Here is a 24,557-nt window from a genome sequence, read left to right on the forward strand (position 1 = left end):
AGCTTTCTCGAGTTCCCACGTTTTTGATCGATGGTGCTATTTTTTCATGAGTTCTTGTTGATGTAAGTTGTAGATTTTTCAGGGCGATGTTGCCTGAGTAAAATGTGACATAGGGATACTTTTGATAGAAAAGCATAGAAGACTACTGCGATAGTAATTAATTACCATCGTTTGGACCGAATCGAAGCGTCAATTCGCGGGATTTGTTGAGTTTGGTTTTCTCAATGGCAGTGATTCGATAACAAGAGTTTATCAATTGTAGCAAGAGTTTTCGAAATTCTGATATCCTTTGGTGGTGCTTGTGAAATTTAGATATTTTCACCTTCGTCAAAGTAAGGAACTATGACATATATGTTTAGAAGAGATTCCATTTTAACATATTGAAAAGTGCACTATCTGTTGAAAGGATACCACATATTTTATAGAGGGCACCTTATTTATCATGCTCAAAATCATCACAACTATTGATTTCATTGTACATGATTTAGAAAACCATGGTATACGATTTTTAAAAACATAGTAAATGAAAGTTCTAAAGTGTAGCATATGATGTATTATATGACATAGAAAATAGTAGTATATTAAGTAAAAAATTGTAGTATATGATACAGAAAATAATAGTTTATTATGTAAAAAGTCATAGTATGTGATGTAGACTGTAGTATATGACACCCTCTAAATATCCCCATGGAGAGGCCTACACAAAATTGGCATTCTGCCTTCTTTGTGCATTTCTCAGGAATGGGGAGTTCTTCCAGGCACAACAGAGAGTCACAGCCTTGCTGTTTTGTAATATCATTTTATATTACTGCTCTTGTTATATTATGATGTTGAGTGTGGATGTGGTATGAGCATTGTCTAGTGCTGCTGTACCAAACTCCTTTGATGGGCATGAGTTGTGCTTATTGAATTGTCCCACCGCAAAGTGATTGTTCCCAGCCATGGAAAGGGGGTTTACTTGGGTATGACAACACTCCATGGTCAGTGGCATGATTATTATTGTACATCATACTAATAGTGATCAAGATTTTTTTTTTCAATGAAGCTCCTCACCTGATCAAGTCCTTGCTCAGAGTATGACTTTCTTCTCATGTTTGATAGATGGACTAAAACTAAGATTGCTTTCTATGTCCTCAATAAAAGACACAAAATCTTATTTATACCCCATACAATCGTTACCTACGACAAAATTATCCACATTGAAGATATAGGAAACTAAATACCAACCATTGCTTTTGAAGAATAATGGACTCCCTTTTATAGCCATCGTTTGTATACATGTATATATATCCTCTTGACAACCTGACCAAGTGAAAAATAGCCAAGAAAAAGCACAACTAAGAAACCAAAATATGATAGTGGAAGTTTACTTAGTCCCATAACTTTGCCAATTGGACTATATGGGATAGCGATCCCAATAGCAGAAATTGTTAAAGTTGACAAAACCACTGGCCAAGATGCCGTATCTTGTACAAAGGGAATTTTTTCTGTTCTAATCATGTGGATGATTAGAGTCTGCATAAGGAGGCCTTCAACAAACCATGCCGAATGAACGAACTCAGCATCTGAATATTTACTGGCGTCATAGTAATATCGAATGAATAACAAGGTGGCAATGTCAAACAGTGAACAAACTGGGCCATTCCACATAATGAAAACTGGCAGTTCTTTAGCAGATAAACCCTGAGGAACCATGGCATATCCATCATCTACCTTGTCCCATGGAATTGCTATCTGGCCTAGAGTATACAGAAAATTTTGAGTAAGAAGCTGCCTGGGAGTGAGTGGCTCAAATTGCAGCAACATAATTGCTATAAAGAATGAGACAACACTTCCAATATTGGCAATCAAAGACAGTTTTATGTATTTCATTGTATTTCCATATGTCAGCCTACCATGTTCGACTCCAGAGACAAGAACATTTAGGTCCTTTTCAAGCAGTATAATGTCAGCAAAATCCTTGGCTACACTTGCTCCAGAATCAACTGAGATACCAACATCTGCAGCTTCCAGTGCAAGAGAATCATTTATTCCATCCCCTAAAAAACCGACAACATGTTTTCCTACTCTCTGCAGTGACTGAACTACTCGAAGCTTCTGAGTTGGAGTAAGACGGGCCAATAATGTGGCTTTTCTGACAGCCTCATGGAATTGAGTTTCATCAAGAACATCAAGGTCTGGACCAGTTGTCACGTGAGTAGTTCTGATGCCAACTTCTTTGCAAATTTTGATGGCTAGAGAAAGTGAGTCACCAGTTAACACTTTTGCTTTTACTCCCTTCTCAGCTAGTTGCCAGAGTGCTTGCTTAGCTGATTCTTTTGGTGGATCAAAGAAGGAAATGAGGCCAAGAAAAATCATGTCTGATTCTACTAATGAATGACTGATCTCTTCATCTGTAGTCATCTGCAATTAGAGTTACGACTCATTCATAAGTTTAGACAAATATTGACACTAGTTGTCTATGCCTATCATAACCCTCAACTTTTTTTATTGAGGTCGGATCTGGCATCATGAGATCATAGTCATGAATAAGGTTAGTTAATCTATCAAATTATCGATTTTATGACTTCCACCCACTTCTGGAGAAGAGAAATCTTAAGCTGATACAATAGTGTTTGGTTTCTTACTCCGCTAGTATATGGCAACTTATGACTTATTATTCTTTATGGAAATGTTTGGTAAATGACAGAAAAAACTATATCATTTTACATGGTCCTGTATTGATTTTTTTATGATGCCTCATTAGTTAATTGGAGAAAGTCCCTTACCCTAAACAATGGTTTCAAAATGATATTAGCTACATGATGGTTATAGATAGTGGATCACAATCTTTTTTCTCACTAACATGAATATTGAATATTAATTATGACCCATTCAAAGCTTGTTACTCAGGAACTTAAGTTTTCCTAAATGTTGAGCCTAATACAATGTGTCCAGGATGTTTCAAACAAACTGACAGTCTGTCAAACTTTTCAAAATGTTGTCCTAACAAATTATATGTCAACTAGAAAGGAGAGATGAGATCATACTGTGCTTGTCCTCTTGATTGCTACTCCCAAAACTCTTAAGCCATCATTGGTCAGTTCTTCGCTTTTCTGAAGAACTCTTTTCCGCTCTTCTGAAGTCAAAATCAATGTTACACCTTTCTCATTGTGCTCAATTAAGGTAGAGATACTTAATACTTCTTCAAGTGCCCCCTTTGTTATGATGTATTTGGCTGTGTCCAAGTAGGAGCCTTTTTGATCCCTCATGCTGTTTAATTCTCCCTCAACGATCACAGACATCCTTCTTCTTGTAAAATCAAATGGAATCTCTTCTATCATTCTCCATTTGGACACTTGGATTTTGTAGCCATTCATATATGCATACGCAAGAATTGCATCATCTATAGGACCTTTAAGTTCAGTTTTGAAGAAGGAATTTAGAAACGCAAATCTCAGTACCCTTTCATCTGAAAAACCAAAACTATTTAAATGATGTACCATTAGCACACAATCTGTTGTTAGTGTTCCAGTTTTATCGATGCACAAAACATCCCTGCAAAAAATCGTGAGGTGGAATTAGTTTAATATCTTTCACATTTCAAGAGAGCAATGGTTAATAACTGATAATACCTTATGTATAAATGCATAATCTATCCTGTTTTTCAATAGACAATTCTACACTTGGTAAATGCCTGTGCTGATATTTCTCAAATTTCACCATGATAACTTACAAAATAAAACATGTACTAGTTGCTAAACCAATTTATAACATGATAAAGGTCGTGATATGGGGAGGACAGGAGCGAATTGTGAAGTTCTAGCACAAATATTACAATGGAGGATGATCAACTCAAATTTTTCTTCATGCATGTACATTCTTCTGTTCATGTGCCTGGTTGAAAACAGAAGTCCATACATAACAATCTTGAGAACCAATTGCGAGCAATTGAAACCTTCTCCCTTTATGTGATTTATAAGAAGACATACTAGTTAATTTCTGACCCATAGATCTATAAGAAATGACCCATAGATCTATAAGAAATATATGGTGGAAATGTTTGTATGTCAGATGGTGTAAAATGGAAAATTAGCTCGTTACAGCATGGAAAAGTCAAGTTGATGTTTGTTTTCTTCATCTAAATGGTTATTGCTTTGTTTCTTTCAGCTGTCATGTCATTGGCATATACAGAAAATTAACTTATTGCTGGTTATGCATTTCTGATCTGTTTTAGATTTTCTTCTTTCCACACTTTGATTGTTTGCTGGCTTGCTTTTGGTTTTGAGTTAATCCTGTGCAGTTGAATGCACACAGACTTGTATAGCAGTTGCCTAGCACGCTGGTACCAGGTTTGCAGCAGTAAAATAACATTTCACTAAACCTAAAAATATATCTACACAAAAATCTTAGCCTGTGCAACCTGTTGGACATGCTATTTGATCTTTACATTTGTTCAAGAACATTGACTAAGAGCATATTGTGAAAACTGGAAAGGCAGGTTAAAAGTTCACTCAAGAAAACAAATATGAGTCACATATTTATATACTAATATTTGGAAACAGAAGAAAAGAAACTAAACTTGCTCTTTTTAGTGTTGCATCATTGTTTTTCTTTTTTTTATTTGAAAAATAAATATTCAATATTAAGCAGTTGTAGAACATGTTGAAACAATCTTTAACATGCTACAATGCATATATAGACTTGTGTGCATTTAGGTGGAATTACGAATCATTGAAATTTCAAACTTACATAGCTCCCATGTGCTTTATGGCAGATAGCCGCTTAACTATGCATCTGTCTCTGGCCATTGCAATGGCTCCTTTAGCAAGATTCATATTTACAATAAGAGGAAACATTTGTGGAGTCAGTGCTACTGCCACAGAGATCCCAAAGATGATGCTCTCGCTCAAATTATGTGAAGCATAATAATCAGATAGGACCATTATTGGAACTACCACAACCATGAGGCAAATAAGTGCATACGATACAGACCGAATGCTAATATCAAAGGCATCTTCTCGTTTCTCTTTCCATGCTGTGGAAAATATTGTACTCATATATGTCCTTGAACCTGTAGATATAACTAATCCGGTTCCACATCCAGAGACCACACTTGTTCCCTAGGATTGGTTTTGTTTGTTAATACATACAGTCTGAAGTATTTGGCATTAGAAGATGCAATAACATGTAGAGAGTTGTCAAACATTACCATAAAGCATACATTCTTTAGCTCTAGCAAGGGAGTGCTCCTAACTTCTGTAATATCTGCTATTTTCTCCATGGTTCCTGACTCTCCTGTTAACGAGGACTGACTGTTCAATGATTAGGCAAGTATCATGTAATGTGGTAGCTTTGATGGGTAGCTATAAATAGCATAATTTGGTAAATAAATCCTGAAAAAAAATAATCTGACCTATTTTACCTTATAATCAAATCTTTGGATATCAGTAGTCTTACATCACCGGGAAAAAGATCCCCAGGGCTAAAATGGATAATGTCACCTGGTACAATGTCTCTGTAGTCAATTTGTACTACTAGCTCTTTCTGAATGATTCTTCCAGCACATCTCTGCACTCTGATTTGTGATCTCAAATATTCAGAGAGTTGCATGGCTGCTCTTGAACTCTTATAGTCCTGCCATACGACTTGTTTCATTTGGTCTATAATCTGGTAGTATTAATGCAATATATGAAAGACAGCAGACTTTTCTTGCATGAAGTGCTCTAGGAGATTGATATTGACATACTTCCTAAGGTTATGTTATGTACCTGTTGGAATCGGATGCCTACACTAGTCAAAACCAGAATGAGCATAATGCTTCCGTTACCATTATCAGATGCTAGGTATGAAAGTGCAGCCATGACAACAAGAATCATATTAAATGGGTTGATAAAAGCCATGCACCAGAGCTGCCACCAGCTTGAGAAATTATGGTCAATAGGGATGTTTTTTCCAGCTTCCTTCAGTCTACTTTCTGCTTCCTTGAAGCTCAAACCTGCATAAGGATTGACATTCAGTATTTAAAATTGCTAATCAATTTTTTTCTTCAGATAACTTGTGATTTATTATGTTTTATTATGTTATTTGTAAGAAACTGATAGATAAACTTTTAGGTCAGGGCTGCTTTCATTAACTAACCTTGTAAAAGAGAGGAATTGAAAAAAAAAATGCAGTGTATTATCCTCTTGAAGATGCTGTTTATAATAGGTGCAGATTCAATCTGAATGCACCATTTACTCATAAATAGAATTACACAATTTGATGCCAGATGTCGAAATGTAATAAATAGAATGGAAACCATTCAGAACTAGCTAAATTGTTAAAGGTCTGTCATTGAGCAATGATCTAGCCAAGATCATTTGGATCAAATCTAATTCCTGGTACATACATCTATAACTTCAAGAACTATTATCTTGAGCATCAAAGATGATTGCCTCATTGGTTGCTCATTAAAATTTTCTATTTCTGGTAGATCTGTGCAGAAAAATGATTTGCAGTAAGACGTGGCAAATAATACTCAGAGACAAATTCGTTGCCATTAAACACAGTACTGAATTCTTCTAGATTACATGATTTCGTTTACACTAATGCTGGTGTTACTGTGATGAAATTTAGTAGAAATTCATTTGATGTGTTTCTTTCGTTTACCCCACTAAAACTTTTGAAGGAAAAGAAATCATCTAAATTTAGTGGATCTAATTTGGAGTTAAATCAGTTGTCTTCCCTCTCCATTGAAGAAGATACGTTAAGCTTGGGAATTAAATACTTTTTTCCTTTCTTTTATTGGAGAGCAACCACAAAATAAGGAAAACAAGTCAAGCTTTGAGCAAAAGAATGTCTGCTTAGTTAAAAGCATAAAACCTGCTAATCTCTTCCTTCAGTTGATTCATATTTTTTTCCCCTGTTATTTTACTGATGCAAAATGAATACACACATTCTGCTATCTTAATCTGCTAACAAGTTCAATTTGTTTATCCATCTTTATACTCATATGTACACATATATGTGTATATATATTATATATCAGAAAATAGAATTATTTAAATCATTGTATATCACATTCATTTTGGGGAGCAGTTTGTTCATTATATCTAGCATGGTATGTTTTTCTCCACACAACTTACCTCTTTCAGTAGACTGAACATATTCAAATGTTAGGTCCTTTTCAGATTGAGCCAGAGCATAGATCCATGACTGGACTCTCTCCTCTGCTTCCGACGGTCCAGACTCATACTTCTCTGAATTTTTAGCAGCAAAGAAAACCATGACCAAACTGATGTTCACTATGAGACAACCATGACAAGAAAATGAAACTCAACGAGCAAGAATTATTTTCGCAGGAATTTGTGATAATTACTTGCTTCAAGAAGCTTTCTCAAGCAGCCGGAGACAACTTGTAAAATGCCTCGTTTACTGTTCGATCGGCTCCGCGGATGGTGCTTGCCCCAGAGGCTCTCTCCCATGGAGTTTGGTGCATCCATGGCAGTCTATTTGATTGATTGATGCAAATAAAGAAGCGCAGCATTGAACGGTAGTATAAAATGCAAGAACTAAGCTTATTTTCTGTGCTTTCCAACTACCATGCATAAGTTTGACTGTTAGGTTCCGCTTTGACTTGAACATTTTTTTGTTTCTTTGTTTGGTGTGTTGGATTGAGTTAGAAGTGCAGATAGGTGCTTGAATACCAATTCCCACCACACTTGTTCTCGTGTCAAATTCAGAAATACTCATTCTAATACGTTAAAATCATTATTTCAGGTTTCAAATAAAGGAACACCCCAGTGATCAGTACTCTTGCGGCAACGTTGGAATCAGTAAGTTTCGATGGAGCTGGAAATTAAAGTGGAAAGCACACGGTAAGGTAAGCATGCCAAGCCAAACTTGGCACTGGCCACTCAAGCCACCAAATTTAATTCTCTCACACACACTAATTCACTTAGCAGTACATTGAAGCGGATAGGTAGTGAATATGTTTCAGGGATTGCATGCCCATGCTTCTGATCTTGTTTCTCTGCTGGGACGTACGTACCTACGTACGTGCATGGAGGACATGCATGCAGGAGACAAATTCAAAGAAGCTGGTTGAATGCTGATCACCCCATTAATTGTTTCAGCCAGAAGCTTAAATATAAAGTGATCAAAAAGTATGATAATTCATCAAGTAACAGTGGCTAGTGGGAAAGCATGAGGGAGAAAAAGAGGAATATGGAAGCATCATCCATCCAACTAGAGACAAAGGGAGAGAGAGAGAGAGAGAGAGAGTAGAAAACTAAAGGGTAAATAGGAAAAGCAGAGGGGGGAAAGAAAGGCTGCAAGGAAGAGAGATGGAATTCACGGTCGATGCCTTTTTCTCCTCTCGTCTGGTCCACATCCAACATCATTCTCTTCTCCCCACAAAAAACAAGCCCTAGAAATTTAATTTCAAACTGAAGAAGAAAAGAGTTTTAGTCAAGCATGCAGACAAAGTAGCCATTTAATATGTATCATTTCACCAGATTACACCCTATTAATACTTTCTTTTTCTAACAGGGCATGGTTTGAAATATATATTATATATATTCATCCTTAATATATTTAAATATAATCAATGCATAACTCCCTGCACAGTACTCACTGGTTTGCTTGTGGGTGTAGGTTGTGACAGTCATTCTCCAGAGCAAGCACGAGGAGCACCCATCTGCTTCAGCGCTGCGCTGCAGCTACAGTGATGCTCTGCAGTCTGCACCACCACAGCGTGTAGATCATCTATCAGATCTCTCATATCTGATTCACTCAGACCAGTTTGCTCTAATCTGCATCAAATAGAAATCAACCAGCTGCGACATTTAATTGATGATGATGTGTGCGCGCGCGCGCTGAACTAGATGAGGGAGTTGGTGTTTGGTTTCAATTAATAGACAGGTGAGGTACGGCAAAGTAAAAGGGTGGAGTCGCATCAAACAATCACAGTACAATTCCTTTGTGTTTCTGCAGCAATTTTATCATTCCACAACAAGCAGAAGAAGTAGGGCTTGGAGGGAAGAGATTAACAAGTATGCTTTTCACTGAATAAGAGTATTCAATTTCAGCTATGATATTTAGAATTGCTATTCTACATTCTTCTGAATTAACAGTAATTTTTTTTCCATTATTGAAAGTGAAGTAGGAAGAAATGCCAAAGGAAAGCAAGTGGATAGAGGAGAAAAGGAACAAAGGTAAGCTGCTTTCTTGGTCTTCATTTCCTCTAAAATTAGAGGCTGAGCCTTTCTGTATTTCTCTCCATTTTATTTACTTATTGTCTAATTAATAAAGAGATTATTGAAGAACATAAACAACTTAACAAACAAGGAATAAACTATAAACACTTTGTTACTTCTATTGTTAATCTGCGAATGTATATTAAATTGTGTATTATTCATGCATGAACAACATCGTAAAATATAACAATGAATACAAATTAGATATTAATTATAATCATTTTGATCACGTGAATATAAAATTCATTTAAATATATACACGCACATACTTGATCGACTCATGGTTCATGCGTCCCATCAAGGATTTGACACTTAGCTAGAAAAAAAAGAAATTATTTGCTTTGTTTTATAGTATTATCTCTCGAATTTTATACAGAATTTGAATTGTCACATCACCAAATTTGATTTGCCCAATATAAGAATAAATTTAAAGTGTTTGGCAATGGAAAGAAAGGAACCGTATCCAAGTCCTTGACAAATGACAAGTCTTGGAAGTGGGAAATTCATTCATAATATATAATATATCACAAGTAATTATTAATTTTCTTGTACACATTTATTCATTCATTTATATATAGACTTGTGATTTCGTTAGTATGTTTGGTGTAATTTGGAAGTTTAACATGCTCCCAAGTCCCGAGACAACCACCTCAACCTTTCTCCCATTAATTAGACAAAATTATTGATTATTAAAATATATTTTCAAGATTAATACAGATTGCATTAATCCCTATGAAAAAGAATTAATAAAATTCCAAGTAGCAACGATTCATGCATGCATATGTGCATGCCCGGGCCACGTTAGATAGAATAAACCACAAGTTTGGTGGCTAATTAACCACCCTCACTGAACTCAATCGGATATACCCGACCAAGTTAACCTGATATCCGTTTGTCCCATGTTGTCGAGCCGACTAGAGTTTCCGGACCGATCGACACAACCTAATCGCCTCGATTGCCGGAACCAAGTCGAACAACTTGACCCACCAAGTGAACAGAACAGACCCGGTTAGGTTAAGTTGGGTGGAGGAAAAAGCCAATGGAATCAAGTTTTCAACTCCAACTAATTGAATTATCAACATTAATTAATTTGCCCTGTGCATTAGGAGTGGTTAGGTTTTTTTAAATTAAATTAGTTGTTTGCGTCTTGAAACCGAAATATGAAATTTTCCGAGGACTAAAAGGTTAAAATGGAAATAAATACAAATGGTCCTTTTTTGTGGTACTTGGTCAAAGGGCGATAACACCATTCCCTTCTTCTCCCATTTATTTTCATACTGACAAAAATGATTTATTTATTTATTTTTTATATAATTTACTTGCAAAAATAAATATTCCTCCAAGTGTACTTTTTCATTAATTGTCGATATAAAGCATAGCTTGTAAAAGAGATTAATAATCATGTAAATTATAAAGTTAAGTGGGTAAACAAATTAAATGATTATTATAGTGAGTACAACAACAAACTAAGAAGTTAAGTGGGTAAACAAATGACTTATAGTGAGTAAACTTACTATCCCACATTGTCTTTTCTTTTGCAAAGATAAAAAAATATATAAATATATGTCTTTTTTACTTTGATAATTGATGTTGATGAATATTTTGGAGATTAGATTAAATTAAATTAAATTGAAGTAAAAGCATTTGGTTCTTGGTTACTGCTTTTAGGGTTGCAGTCATTTCAGGGACAGAGTGAAACTGTAAAAAGACTGGTCAAATTTACGTAACTTGCCATTGACGTGGGTTCGTTAAGCAGAGATGGAGCTTAATAAGCTCCTTCCTCCATTAATTTAATGCAGTTCGGAGAGAGAGAGAGAGAGAGAGAGAGGGGTTTATAACGACATCACAAAGAGAGGTTGATGGCGTGTGCTGTTCTTCGTCTCGGTCTTATCCCCTTAAACCAGGCGAGTTAAGGTTGGTAATGAAGTGAGGGAGCTAGTCGAAGGGAGGGAGGTGAGGTGAGGGGGTGGAGGTGATGGATTTTGACGAGCATGAGGAGACGGAGGAGGAGATGGGGTTGCCGGTGGGCTCCAGCTACGATGCGCCCAGCCCGAATTCGCCTCCTCGAGGGGGAGGAGAGGGAGGAGGAGGAGGAGGAGGAGGGGAGCAGGGGAACGGGAGTAGCGGCCGGAAGGCGGGAGGTGGAGGGGGGAGGTACAGGGAGTGTCTGAAGAACCACGCGGTGGGGATCGGAGGGCACGCGGTGGACGGGTGCGGAGAGTTCCTGGCGGCGGGGGAGGAGGGCACGCTGGATGCGCTCCGCTGCGCCGCCTGCAACTGCCACCGCAACTTCCACCGCCGGGAAACAGGGAGCGGAGTAGGAGGAGGAGGAGGAGGAGGAGGAGCGGTTGGATACTACCACCATCAGTTCTCGCCGTTCTACCGTACGGCGGCGCCGGGGTACCTCCACCACCAGCAGCCGCTGGCGGTGCAGGCGCCTCCGCAGGCGATGGCGGCGGCGCCCCCGCAGAGGCACCACCTGGCGCTGCTGCCGTCGACGTCGCGCGGGGAGCGGGAGGCGGAGCACGGGATGGAGGACCCGTACGCGGCGGCGATGATGGGAATGGGGCCGTCGTCGGCGGGAAGCCACGGCGGCGGCCGGAAGCGGTTCCGCACCAAGTTCACGCAGGAGCAGAAGGACAAGATGCTCGCTTTCGCGGAGCGCGTCGGGTGGCGCATCCAGAAGCAGGACGAGGCCGCCGTCCAGCAGCTCTGCGACGAGACCTCCATCAAACGCCATGTCCTCAAGGTCTGGATGCACAACAACAAGCACACCCTCGGTAAGAACAAACCTACCTGATTAATTCCCTCATTAGGATCTCATTGTAATACTGCCTCGATCGCCATTACAACCTCCTCCATCTTCTACCTCCATGATCTCTTCCTTCTTCGATTTGTACTAGTAGCCTTGTAGTCTGTACTAGTGTTGTTAATTAATTATGAAGACTGTAACTGTTGGATTCATCCCCTCATCTTCTCTCTTCTCTCCTTCATGAGCTACTTCGACTTATTAAACGTGTCCTCCATGCAATGCTTGCGCGCGTCCATCTTCTTCTTCTTCCTCCTCCTCCTCCTCCTCTAAGACTTTTCAGCTGGAATTAAATGAAGAGAGGCAAAAGAACAAAGACCTTTGTGGTTTTACTAGCCAGCCATTAATGAACACAGTTAGAATTAATTAACTTGTCGCAGGACCTTCGTGGTTTTCCATTAACCAATCGTTCGCATTGATTGCCACCATGTAGCAGTCAGCAGATCAAACCTTGTCTCATTAATTTACACCACCACCACCACCTCCACCACCAGCATCAAGCAGACTTCATGAGCTTCATAGGAGGATCGACTTCATATTCCCCTCCTGTTATTCGATCTATAGTCGAGAAAGCTAGAGGCTTGTTCTTCTTCTTCTTCATTAATTATACGTGCAACTGGACAAAAGAAAGAGAGCGAGAGAGAGAGAGAGAGGTGGATCTTTGTCTTTTGGCATGGAGCATGGGAATACAATAGCTAAGTGGATGGTGGAGTTTATAGGATCGATCCGGGTCTGTACCCTGACCGAAATTCAGATTCAGAGATGAAATGAACATAAATTGACAGAACACAATTCCCCAAGCGTGCATGGACCCGGCCGCTGCTCCTTCTCCTCCCTCTGCATCATGTGACTCCAATATATTCATATTCATGTAGTGCAGTGCAGTGCAGTGCAGTCCAGTGCTGTCCTCTGGGACGCATGGACATGCCGCTCGATGGAGGGGTGGACATGGTAATGTGCATGGACCACCACTTAAAAGTCTGTGGGTGCAAAGTACTGGAGAAGAAGAAGAAGAAGAGGAAGAATAAGAAGAGAGTGGATCATGGATGGTGTGGGCAAGGGAAAGGGAGGCCAAAGGAGATGCCTGGTGTATGTTCCAATTGCATGCATGCATCATGCATTGGTGTGTGCTTGTATATATATATATATATATATATATATATATATATATATATATATATATATATAGGAGAAATTGGTCTCCTGATGGAGATCAGGAGGTAAAAGATGAAGAGGGAATTGTTGTAGTTGTCTGTCTCCCATGAGGTAGGAAGGGAGGTTGAAGGTGGGTCGTGGAGGCCCAGAGCTGCATGTTCTTCAACAGTGGTGCTTTAGGTCGTCTAAAGCAGCCAAGCATGCATGTGTTCATCTCTATCACTGCTATTTAAAGGCTATTGATCTCGCTGATCGATAATCATGATTAATTACTCACAATAATTAATAGATTGTGTACGTGTGTGTGTAAGTTTCTTATTTGTGTGTGAGAACCCTTCTCTTTATTGAAAATCTTCATTACAATTAGATGAGCATAGACTAATTAATCAACCAGTGAGCTAGGGCAAGTATTTAATATCATATATGCATGCATGATATATACCTATATTCTGAATATAGGGAACTGCTCAGTTGGAACTTGGCATGCAAATGTCAAATACATATAAAAAATACAAATTGAATCATTAATTTCCTGAGTTAGTATTCTTTAAAGTCGCACTGCGATTGAAAAAGCTGTTTACTTTACATGGATGCAAGAAGGAAATGAGAGAGAGGTTGGCATGCCTAAACAGTGATCCTGTGTCCTCATTGCTTTAACTTGGCATGGTACAATATACTTGGAGTAAAAGTGAATTAAAGAGACGTAGAGAGATGAAATGTTCCAATAAAAAGTGATTTAAAGAGATGTAGAGAGAAGGAGAGTGTGACAGACCCTTTGTTCAGATATATATGAATGTTTTTTGTATATAGGGTTACTGATAAGTGATCAGACAATTGAGCATGGATCACCTAATTATTATCTATTATGAGTGATGAGAATTTATTTGGATTCATCTAATTATGATCATCAATTCAAAGCATGGATTCTTGTATCTGACAACAAGATAGGAGGTTTCTGTACCTCACCTCCTTGCATGCATGTGAAACCTCTGTCATCTGAGAAAGTGAGGCTTCTTTTGGCTACATGCCAATGCTTTAGAGCTGCTCATCACCTAAATTAACACCATGTCTCTGAGGAAAACAGTATTCCTTTCCTCACTGTTCAAAACTCGATCATGTAAAAGGGTGGTCACTTGATGAATCAATTAAAATAATAGTGATGAATGATGCATCATGAATGGGGTGTGGTGTGGGGTCTGCAGCTTGCAGTGTGGTTCAGGACTGATGGTGACTTATCAGAGAGGGAAAGGATTGCAAGGGAATGGTTAAGGATCTTAATTGGGCACCAAGCCATAACTATTTCAATTCTGGCTTGACCCACCACCTTACATTAATATCTGGTTTAGCTAAGGACAGACAGTATCAGATGTCTCCTTCTGCCCTTAAAAATATAACATTTGTCTCCAACCATAACATGTTTCTTTGATTTTCCAACAAATTGTGCACTAATATTCAGTGATTCTTCTAAACATTGCATAGGAAGGAAGAATAGTGAAAAAAAAACTTACATCCCTTAACATCTAGTTGTAGTAAAAAGGAGAAAGAATTACAAAGATTTCAGAACTCTCTCAGTATTTAGTTTGGTAGTATGCTTGAAGTTCTATCTTGCTCTACCTATATATATATATATGACCACAAATGAACCTAGCTACTGAACTTGTGAAATTCATCACCCAGCGATCTCACATGGTAGTTAGTCTCACAATTATCTATGAGAAGGTAAATCGAGAAACTACAATTGACCATTATATTAAATTATGGATTGCACAAGATTGATGGTATGAACAAATGGAACAGGGTAGACTGTCTAAGTGATATTAAAGGTTCATGTAGGCCAAATGGGCCTATCAAACCATATAATATAATTACTCAGACAAACCATCGAACACCATGTTCCCTGTGCGAATCAAACATCAAGCTCCTCTCGCTCGCTCGCGCCAATATCGTCTTCTCCCTCTCGACCACCGGCGACGGCCGGCCGTGCTGGCCTTTCCTCTGCTATGTAGCGGTGGTCGACGATCACCACATGCTGGTTCCTCACCTGCTCCATCCGCTTCCGCACCAGCTTCACCTTCGTCTCCACCATCCACGCGAGGCTTGTGAACTCTGCATCAACAACAAATAAATTGAGGCTAATTATCAACTCGTTCACCAATTTCACTTGTCATATCCCCTCAAGAACAAGCAAAGGCTCGATCCTGCTCCACATCTCTGATGGAAATATTCCATCAAAACGCTGTCTTGCCATATCCAATATCCATTATTGAGTTCAAGGGGGCAACAATGTATGATTAATAGATCCATATTTTCTTCATATCTCAAAACTGAATGGTGCTGCTATGTAGGCTGTAGTTTAGCTTGCAAAGTAGTTGTCAAGGTGTTGAAATTGAATAGTGCATTCACCACTTACAATGAAAACTGATAAGGTACACAATCTCAAATTCTTCTTCCAGTCACACAAAGAAGTTAACCATCATAAGGAATCAAATCACTTGTGAGAATTCTTCAATGATCTACTAGCCAGAGTTGTGAATGCTATAACGCGACTCATTCTTTTGCTGTACAAATTATCCTATCTGGATCACAGGATGGCAAAGTAAACTGCATCTTCACAAAATAAATCACAGAACTTGCTGTCCTGTAATTATGCTATCAAGCAATTCTATAACCTTCTTAAATTTCCTCTCCCCACAGATACATTCGACAAATTTTGCCCATGTAGCAATCTCAGGCATAAAACCCATTTCTGCCAATCCATATAATGCTATAGTTGCATCAGCTACCCTTCCAATCTCACATAATTGAAGCAATAATTTGTTGGAGGTCACAAAATGTGGCATGAATCCCCTTCCAAGCATCAAACCAAGAATCCCAACTGCTTTCTCTATCTCCTCTTGAGCGCACAGGCTATTCAAGACAATCCTATAGCTCGCAACATTGAGCCTCACACCCTCATACGGTAAGCACTCAAGCAAACCCATTGCCTCCTGAAACTTCTCCACTTTGCACAGTTCTCTGAGCACCACGTTGTAAGTAACAACATCAGCTTTGCACCCTTTCTCCCTCATCTCTTTCACCAATTGAATCCCTTCATCAACTCTCCCCTCTCTGCAAAGACAACCGATCAAAGTTGTGTATGTGACAGCATCAATCTCCAATCCAATGTTCCCCATTTCCACAAACAACTCTTTGGCCTCCTCCACTCTGCCTTCCCTGCAGTAGCCATTCATTAGAGTCGCGTAATTGTACATATTCGGTTCGCAATCATTGTTCCTCATAAACGCAAAGAATTTTATCGCCTTATCGACCTGCCCACTTCTGCAGAAGCCATCAATGAGCACATTGTATGTCAATGGATCAGGAACGATTTTGTCTTTGTCAATCATTTCCTCAAACAGCTCGAAGGCATCTTTCAGCTTGCCGTCTCTGCACAGCCCGCCCATCAGCGTGGAATAGGTGATAAGATTGGGCTTCGCCGATTCTGACGCCCTCATCTCCTCAAGGATACGGAAGGCGGCAGTGGTGTCTCCCCTCCGGCAATGGTGCTTAACGAGGATGTTGCAGACGCAGGTGTTGGGCACGATGGAGAAACGGGACCTGGCGTCGGAAAGAAGCTCCTGGGCAAGTTCGAAGCGTTGGGATTCAACGAGACCGTCGAGGCAGATGGCGAGTGCCTTGAGCGAGGGTTTGCGGCGGACGAGTTGCGGGATGGTGGAGCGGAAGATGTGGAGGGCTCTGTCGTGGAGGGAAGCGCGGCAGAGGAGGGGGATGAGGCGGAGGAAGATGGGCTCATGGAAGCGGCAGGGCTCGAGGGACATGCGGTGGAAGAGGGCGTCTATGGCAGAAAAGCGGCGGTGGCGGGCGAGCTTGAGGAGGAGGGCGGAGTAGGTAGTGTGGTTGTGGGCGAAGCCAGGCTGGGAGGCGGCGGAGTTGAAGAGGTCTAGGGCGCGCTGCGGATCGGTCTGGCGGTTGATGAGGCGGACGGCGTCGGCGTGGGAGATAAATCGGGAGCGACGCCGGCCGGACTCGGGAGGAGGCGGCGGCGGCAAAAGAGGAGTGGTGGTAGGAGAAGAAGGGTTAGAAGTAGGGGATTTGAGATACTGGAGAGGAGAAATCCATTGCAGGGAGGAGGAAGCGGCGGCGGCGGCGGCGGCGGACGCCGGAGTAGCGGGTTTTCTGGTCAGATGTTGAGGCCTCATGGCTTCAGTATCCTTCGTAAGGTTAAATTAAAATTATATAGGAAAAAATAAAACATTTCCTAAGTGTTTTTTTAATAAAATAAAATAAATTTTTATATATTTAAATGTATTTATTGATCTAATTTTATTTTTAAAAAAATAGTTTATTTATATATATCTGTAAAGAGAGAACTGATATCCTTTTATAAATAATTCAACAATTAACTTAAATCAATAAAAAAAACTCTTCCATACGAATCCATTTAACAATACAGGATTAGAATCTAATATATTTTTAGATGATTAAATTATTTAAGATTTTATATTTAAAGTTGAATTATAATATTAAATAATATATATATACATATATTACGCGCCTTCTTGTGTGTGCAACATTCGACTAAATAAACGTCCAAATGAATCCAAACTCGAACGGTGATCCAAGCACCGACCATTGGCCAGACAAGGCGGCACAACAATATGAGTCGGAAGTATCACACACGGATCACGCAAGATATAAAATAATTATATATATATAAAATATATAGTCTTTGAAATCGAATTATTAAATATACACTTAATATCAAATATAATAATTCCTTTACTTTGGTAAAGCAATTAAGAAACAAAATGGGATTATAACATTGTTAGCTTTATCAAATTTAAAACAATGATATGTCAAAAAAAATAGTTTTCTTTATATTTTCTTTTAAAAAAAAACCGACTCAATAACTACCCACCACATAGATATGTCAAAATGTAGACTTTGAGAATTTCAAATATGGCCCAACACAAACAGACTGAGAATATCATAACTCAAACAACTGAATCATCAAGCAGTCGAAAAAAAATAACATCAGATAAAATAAAATTAGTAATATATAGATTGAATACTTCAAACTGCAAGACCATAGAGGAAAACATATCTTATCATGTCTGCAATCAAATCTGACATACATTCCTTCTCCAAAAGGACAACCATCAGATCTTAATGCATAGATAAATTTGAATTCCAAAGGCAACAAGTCAGTATCTGAACCATTACAGGAATTCGACAAATAGTTTGTTTCAAAGTAGCAATTATTTTTCAGGTTCTACAACTCACTGTTAACGAAACTTAAATTGTTACTTTGTGCTAAGAACTTCAATTTCAAACACCAGCACCGAGTTTGGACGAATCCCCCAATCGCGAAACCCGGCAGCTCCATAAGCATAGTCTGGGGTGCACTGCATATGGTTCAAGACGAGAGATTAGAAAGTGATGGGGTTTCAGGTACCATTTTATTTCATTGAGATGGGAAACTCATCGGTTGGACACTTTCAGATTATAGGACTATAAACCAGCTATTTCAAACAAAATTGTAAGAAAGATGAGAAGAGAAAGATGTTAGGTGCATCAAAAGGGATATCTTTAGAAGGCATTTACAAAGGTCGACTTGGGCTGCTATAACAAGAAAAACAACCTTGCCAAGAACATGAGAACGAGATTAGAGGACAAAAAGTACCTGGAGTCGAGCAACTTCTCCAACTTTCATATCCATCACTCCCTCATCCCACCCTGTAAGCAATGAAACATCAAACATGATTTAGAATGTTGCTACTAGGAAGTAGACCCGACCACGGGCCGGGTCCAGCCCGGACCCGGCCCGGAACCAGACCGGGTCAAACCCGGACCCGGCCCGTTGACCCGGTTAGCCGGGCCGAACCGTAACCGGCCCGGCAGGCTGCCGGGCCAGTTAAGGTTCAAGCCCTCTTGAACCGGCGGTTCAGCCGGTTAACCGGCGGTTTGAACCGCCGGTTTGGATTTTTCCTGGATTTTTTTATTTTTTTTTTCAAAAATCAACACCTGCCGATTGCAACAGTTGGGAATCGAACCAAGACACTCCGGGAGACAAGCTTACATGCTCACCAATGTTCTACAACACTTTTTATTAATAAAATTAATATAATTATATATATACTTTATTTAATTCAAATCCATATTAAGACGCTGTTGATGGGGAACGAACGCAATTCTCACCGGTCTTGAAATATGCACCACTAATTACATCGACTTTTCTCTTTTTTTCAATATTTTTTTAATATAAATTTTAAATTTTAAATTTTTTAATATAATAATCTCGAACCGTCACGAACCGTGGTGAACCGTGAACCGGCGGTTCCGAACCATGAACCGTAACCGTCTTGGGCGGTTAAGGTTAAGGGTCGACTTCCCACGAACCGTCGAACCGGCGGTTCCGAACCGTCGAACCGGCGGTTCCGAACCGTTGAACCGGCGGTTCCGAACCGTCGAACCGGCGGTTCCGAACCGTGGTCGGGTCTACTAGGAAGGTAAAATAAGCAGTGAAATTAGCCATTCATATTTCCATAAAACAAGTATAAATTATATAAATGATCAAGAACTATGAACTCCATCTTCAATTCCAAATACATTGTTTATTCAATGTCCTTAAATGTCCTGTTCTGTGTAGTCAATCTCTTCTGTGTTTAACATGGATCAGATGATACAATGAAGCTCAATCAGAATTCTGACTAATCAATCTTTCATGATGCTCCTCAATGTGTTAAAAGGGTTTAGATGAACCCAAACTATATAATCTAACCCAAAGTTAGTATAATCAAAGCACTAAGAAAGTTAGTCGCTACCATTTTCCGTTGGAATCCATTTCAATTTCAGCAGCATTGCAATAAAATAAAAAATGGCTGAATGAGATTGAAAAATACCTTTAATTACTGAACCCAGGCCAATTTGGAATGTGAATGGCTGCTGCCCAGGATCTTTAGTGCTGAAACCATAAAAACAGTGCTTTTCATAATTGGTTTTAGAGAGGGAATCGGACAAGGGTAGGAATAACAACAAGGAAAAGAAAGTACCTCCAGAATTTCTTTGACAAATCACCATCCTTACCTACAGGTTAATATTAAGGAATCATCCTAATGAATTAATCAGAGTCCAGAGAATATGATATATAACAATATTCAAAGAACACAAGCAACCACTCTGGATGAGATTCAACTGAAGCATAAGTTTGATATATCAGATATTAAATAAGATGTCGTCTCTTTCGTAAATATGGAATCACAACATTCAGAATTTACAAAAGTATCGAACGAGCCTAACATTTCAGTCAAAAAAGGTTCATCAAACAGAATAATTACTGTGCTGCAAGTTTATCTTAATGCGTGCAGAACCTCATCCTTCCACCAGAGCAAACCAACGACTATAGTACGGCCAGCGCTAAGAATTAATTCAAACGATCTTAGATTACTGCAGAATGGTTTCATCAAGAACAAGCAGACAGCATAAGAACCTCCGGCAGTAATCACAAAACCAAAAGAACAGAAGAAGAAAACAACAACAACAAAAAAGTCAATTTTTTACATCATCTTGAGATTTATAATTGATCCACAAGCCACAAAAACCTACAGTCCAAAAAAAAATCGCCCACTCATCATAGATCACGAAAAAAGAAAAGTAAGAGAAACGGAAGACCGCGAGGGGGTGTGCTACTGACCGAAGCCGGTGCAGTGAACGGTGACAGACTGGCCCTTGGTAGGTTTGGGGCCGTGGCCTTCCTTCAGCAGCTGCTTCTCCACGCCCATTTCCGGATCCACAAAAATGCTAACCCTAATCCACGACTGGATCTTATACAAGTCCTCTGTAATTTCTGAATTATCAGTCTTTAATATTTTCCAGCACTATTATTTCAATATTATTTTACTCTTAAATAAATTTTAAAAAAACAGACAATTGCTCTACTATTTTTTAAAAAAAATGTTCCTTTAAAATGAGGAAATTAAGAAAAATATTAGAAAAAAATAGAAATTAAGTTGGGCCAAGTGGCTCATAAAATGGGCTTTAGGCCTTTCATGTTTATAAGTTAATTGGACCGGTGGTCCAGCCCAATAACGATCCAGTTAAGACTGTTACGTCGCACCAAGAAGTTTGAACCGCTCCAACTAATTTTCGAATCGTTCGAAGTTTCCCTTCGTTGGCAAGGCGAATCTGGTTAGGGTTCGGGGGAAAATCCCCGGCAGTTGCGGCGACGATGGAGGTGGAGGGAAGATCGTGGAAGAACTCTTTTCGATGCAGTGGCGGGAAAATCGGAGAATGTTGGGGCGAGCACCGGGGAGAAGGATATCAGATCCGGCACTGGTAACCCACCTCGCTTCAAGTTGTTCCCTTCATCTCTATCACTTCTGTCCGACGTCGCTCTCATTTGTTCCCTTGCCCCTATGTCTTTGTTTATTGTTTGCCTCTGGAGATGTCGACAGTTACTGGAGCGGATCCAGATGTACTGTTGTCTTCTTCAATTAATTAAATGGAGTTTCTTGGTGTCGCGTGTATGTCCCCATGTAAAGCTCGAGAATGTCCCTCTATATCTTTCAAGAAGGTATGAGGAAGCTTGGAGGCTTGCATTTAGTAGGTAGGTATGACATTCGAGACTGTTTACGTGAGGGTGATACATCCGGTCAATGAGAGATCTTTTTCTACCCAACCCACCAATTTGCATTTTGTTTTCTCAAGGATATTACTGTGCACTTCTTTTGAAGCTCTGCTTGTGCTCAAGTTGAAACCCAAGTACTTCCCTAAACTCCAGGAGATGTTACCTTTTTATTTTTTCTTTCCTTTATATTACTCTTACTTCCATTTTGCCACTGAGTTATTGATGGTTTCAGCAAAAATATTCTGAATTCCTAAAGAAAGAAAATTCCTTCGAGAATACATTGTTAATGGTAGGTGATCAACGACAAAATATAGGAAAAAATATTAGGTAATGAGATAGAGAATTAGGACACAAGTCAGGCTAATTCCCCAAATACCACTTATTACCTAACGCTGCCCGCAATTTGAAGATTCAATGATAGATTAATTTGGACTGCTGGTTGATGTTACACTGCCAAATTTTTCTAGTTCTCAGAGGAAGGTGTATGGAATCCTTTTCCTTTCCTAGTTGATTTAGAATCTCTATTTTTCCACAACTAATGAATTAGAGAAACTACAAAATGAAATTTTCAATTAAAGTATAAGCCCACATATTATACATTATGCAAGAGGAACAAATAGTCAAATAGATATGCTTATCGTAAGCAATCGACAGTAAAAAGGTAGCAAATAATCTTGAGAAAATAGAGTAGAATGTTAGGTTGAACTGGACTACTCGGGAAAATACATTAAGAAGATAGATTCAGTTCCTAAGACAGCATAATTTCACCTTTTTTATCAGATAGAAGAGAATCTGTAACTCTATTATATGGTGCTTTCAGTTCCAACAATTACTATTATACTCTTCCAAATCCATGCTTGTGATTTTGTTTCTTGTTCCTTAAAGTTGAAGCATAGAGATGTGAGAGGTGTTTTACTAGATGATGATTATGTAATATAGTAGAGATGATAATGGTAAAGCTTAGTTTCAACATCAGGTTAGTTCTGTTCGGTTGAGTCTAAGTTCTCCTATTCTTAGAATTCCCTACTCTTTATGTTTAGGGCTTGTTGGATTTCGAGATGGATAAAGGGTGTTTCAGTTATTTATTTTATTTTTGTAACAATATTGTGAAGAGATATGTGCTCTCAGGAATGAGTTGGTAATTTCACTGCTTTTGTGGTAACTCTGCAATAAGGCTTACTGCATATTGTAGCAACACTTAATGTAACGTATAGCCCCTAAATATTATGTTTGCAATAGCATTTCGTCACACGTTAGGAATCATTGAGAGTGGCAGCAATTTATATTCATATAAAATAACTTTAGCTGACCTTTTGCCCATATCCGCAATTATCTGTTTTTGTGAAAACGCTTATTTTTTTGCACTATGTTATGCTTTATGTTGTCTGAATATCATCTCAAGTAGTTCATGGAATAGTTAATATGTATATTTTGTAATGCGCCAAGTTGTATAGTTCCTAGCTAAGTTATCATTTTCGTTGTTAATGTATAATTATGTTCGTGTTTCCTCATTGCTGCCAGTTCCCATAGACACATTAATTGTCGAGAGCTCAAGACATCTTTCAGTCTTTTTCGATCATGTTCCTACTGTTGATGACGTGAAATGTTTGCCTTTTAATGATTTTATTGATTGAAATATAGCTAAAATAATTTCTAGGCGAAATAGATGCTGCATTCTCTTTGTATCTGTTTGTCATGAATTAGGTGATTATTTCATGTATTCATCTATTTGTTTGACATTATTAAATTTTATTGGCCATAAGCTATACTTTGAAACTCCATTAGCTGAGCACTCAAAGACAGGGACGCTGCAGTAGAGGGATTCAATAAGTCACTAGGTTTCGAGTCTAATGATCGTATAGTGATCTCTTGATTGTGCAAACGTTTGCCTGTTGATTTAGAAGATTTTAACTCATGTTTGTGTTGTTTGAGGCACAAAGAAAGAGCTAGCAGCTGCAAACAAAATAAATTAAGTATTAGTTTTAGAACCTTTTAAAGTCATAAATTCAAAATAGTATCTTCATCTCGGTTGCTAAGATCAGGATTCTGGGCTTAACTGAGAATGATTCAAACCTCTGTCAAATCACATGGTGAAACTAGGTTAACTGTTGTCTCTTTCTCGAAACATCTAGCGAAACATTCTACATTTCTTTGACCTGCAGTTTAAAATAATTGAGAGTTTGAGGGGAAATCATCCACAAATCTAGATTTTTCATCAGCTGCCAGGTCGCATCTGAAGATATTGTTGCAGGATATGGAATTTCTCAACAAGTTTGAGCTCTGAAATAGCTCACACACACAAAGTGTGAATAGCTTAACAAAACAGCTATTGAAATTGGTCCCATTGAATTGTTAAAGCCATTATTGAATTGTTTATTTGACTCGGAAACAAGGAGAACTGTTTGCTTTCCTGATACATCTATCAGGCACACTGGTGCAAGCTAACTGTGTTTATCCTTTTACAGTGCCTTGATCTTGAAAGAATGAGCTGGATTAAAGCAAGCCTTGAGGGTGACCGATCCATAATCAATGGTCTCTTTTCTTTTTAACAAGGAGAAACAACAGCGTGGTGGCAAATCAAGGACCATGTCTTTGCCCTTTGGAGGTTGTCAGGTCTTATCCCAGTGCCTGGTGAGCTCTGTGGAGCAGCCTCCACAAGAGCATCATCAATAAAGGCAGAACCTTTAGGTGCATGGAAGAAACATCAAATGGGTGATATGTAAAAAAAGAAAGCAACAACGACCTTTAG

At 38.9% G+C, this 24,557-nt stretch overlaps 4 protein-coding genes across 4 annotated transcripts; 1 reads left to right on the forward strand and 3 right to left on the reverse strand.

Moving 5' to 3' along the window:
* Positions 1-1,257: 1,257 nt before the first annotated feature.
* Positions 1,258-7,491, reverse strand: LOC141846745 (uncharacterized). Its single transcript, XM_074734784.1, has 8 exons — positions 7,340-7,491; positions 7,107-7,220; positions 5,751-5,977; positions 5,405-5,616; positions 5,192-5,294; positions 4,732-5,102; positions 3,030-3,537; positions 1,258-2,403 (listed from the first exon to the last, which is right to left on the reverse strand). Exons 1-8 carry the CDS (start codon positions 7,461-7,463, stop codon positions 1,258-1,260), a joined length of 2,805 nt encoding a protein of 934 aa, XP_074590885.1. The 5' UTR covers positions 7,464-7,491.
* Positions 7,492-11,193: 3,702 nt separating this feature from the next.
* Positions 11,194-12,071, forward strand: LOC141846262 (zinc-finger homeodomain protein 1-like). The gene has a single exon (XM_074734273.1). The coding sequence runs from the start codon at positions 11,194-11,196 to the stop codon at positions 12,016-12,018; it is 825 nt and encodes a 274-aa protein (XP_074590374.1). The 3' UTR covers positions 12,019-12,071.
* Positions 12,072-15,423: 3,352 nt separating this feature from the next.
* On the reverse strand, positions 15,424-17,381 carry LOC141846261 (uncharacterized). Its single transcript, XM_074734272.1, has one exon. It carries the CDS (start codon positions 17,379-17,381, stop codon positions 15,804-15,806), a length of 1,578 nt encoding a protein of 525 aa, XP_074590373.1. The 3' UTR covers positions 15,424-15,803.
* An 890-nt stretch (positions 17,382-18,271) lies between these two features.
* Positions 18,272-21,016, reverse strand: LOC141846604 (peptidyl-prolyl cis-trans isomerase FKBP12). Its single transcript, XM_074734640.1, has 5 exons — positions 20,876-21,016; positions 20,235-20,268; positions 20,085-20,146; positions 18,866-18,918; positions 18,272-18,587 (listed from the first exon to the last, which is right to left on the reverse strand). The coding sequence occupies exons 1-5, from the start codon at positions 20,961-20,963 to the stop codon at positions 18,486-18,488; spliced, it is 339 nt and encodes a 112-aa protein (XP_074590741.1). The 5' UTR covers positions 20,964-21,016; the 3' UTR covers positions 18,272-18,485.
* Between the last annotated feature and the right edge of the window lie 3,541 nt (positions 21,017-24,557).

The sequence above is a fragment of the Curcuma longa genome, chromosome 15, assembly GCF_044706935.1.
Source record: "Curcuma longa cultivar G26 ecotype Majalengka, Jawa Barat chromosome 15, ITB_CL_G26_1.1, whole genome shotgun sequence".
In the NCBI taxonomy this organism is placed as follows: Eukaryota; Viridiplantae; Streptophyta; class Magnoliopsida; order Zingiberales; family Zingiberaceae; genus Curcuma; species Curcuma longa.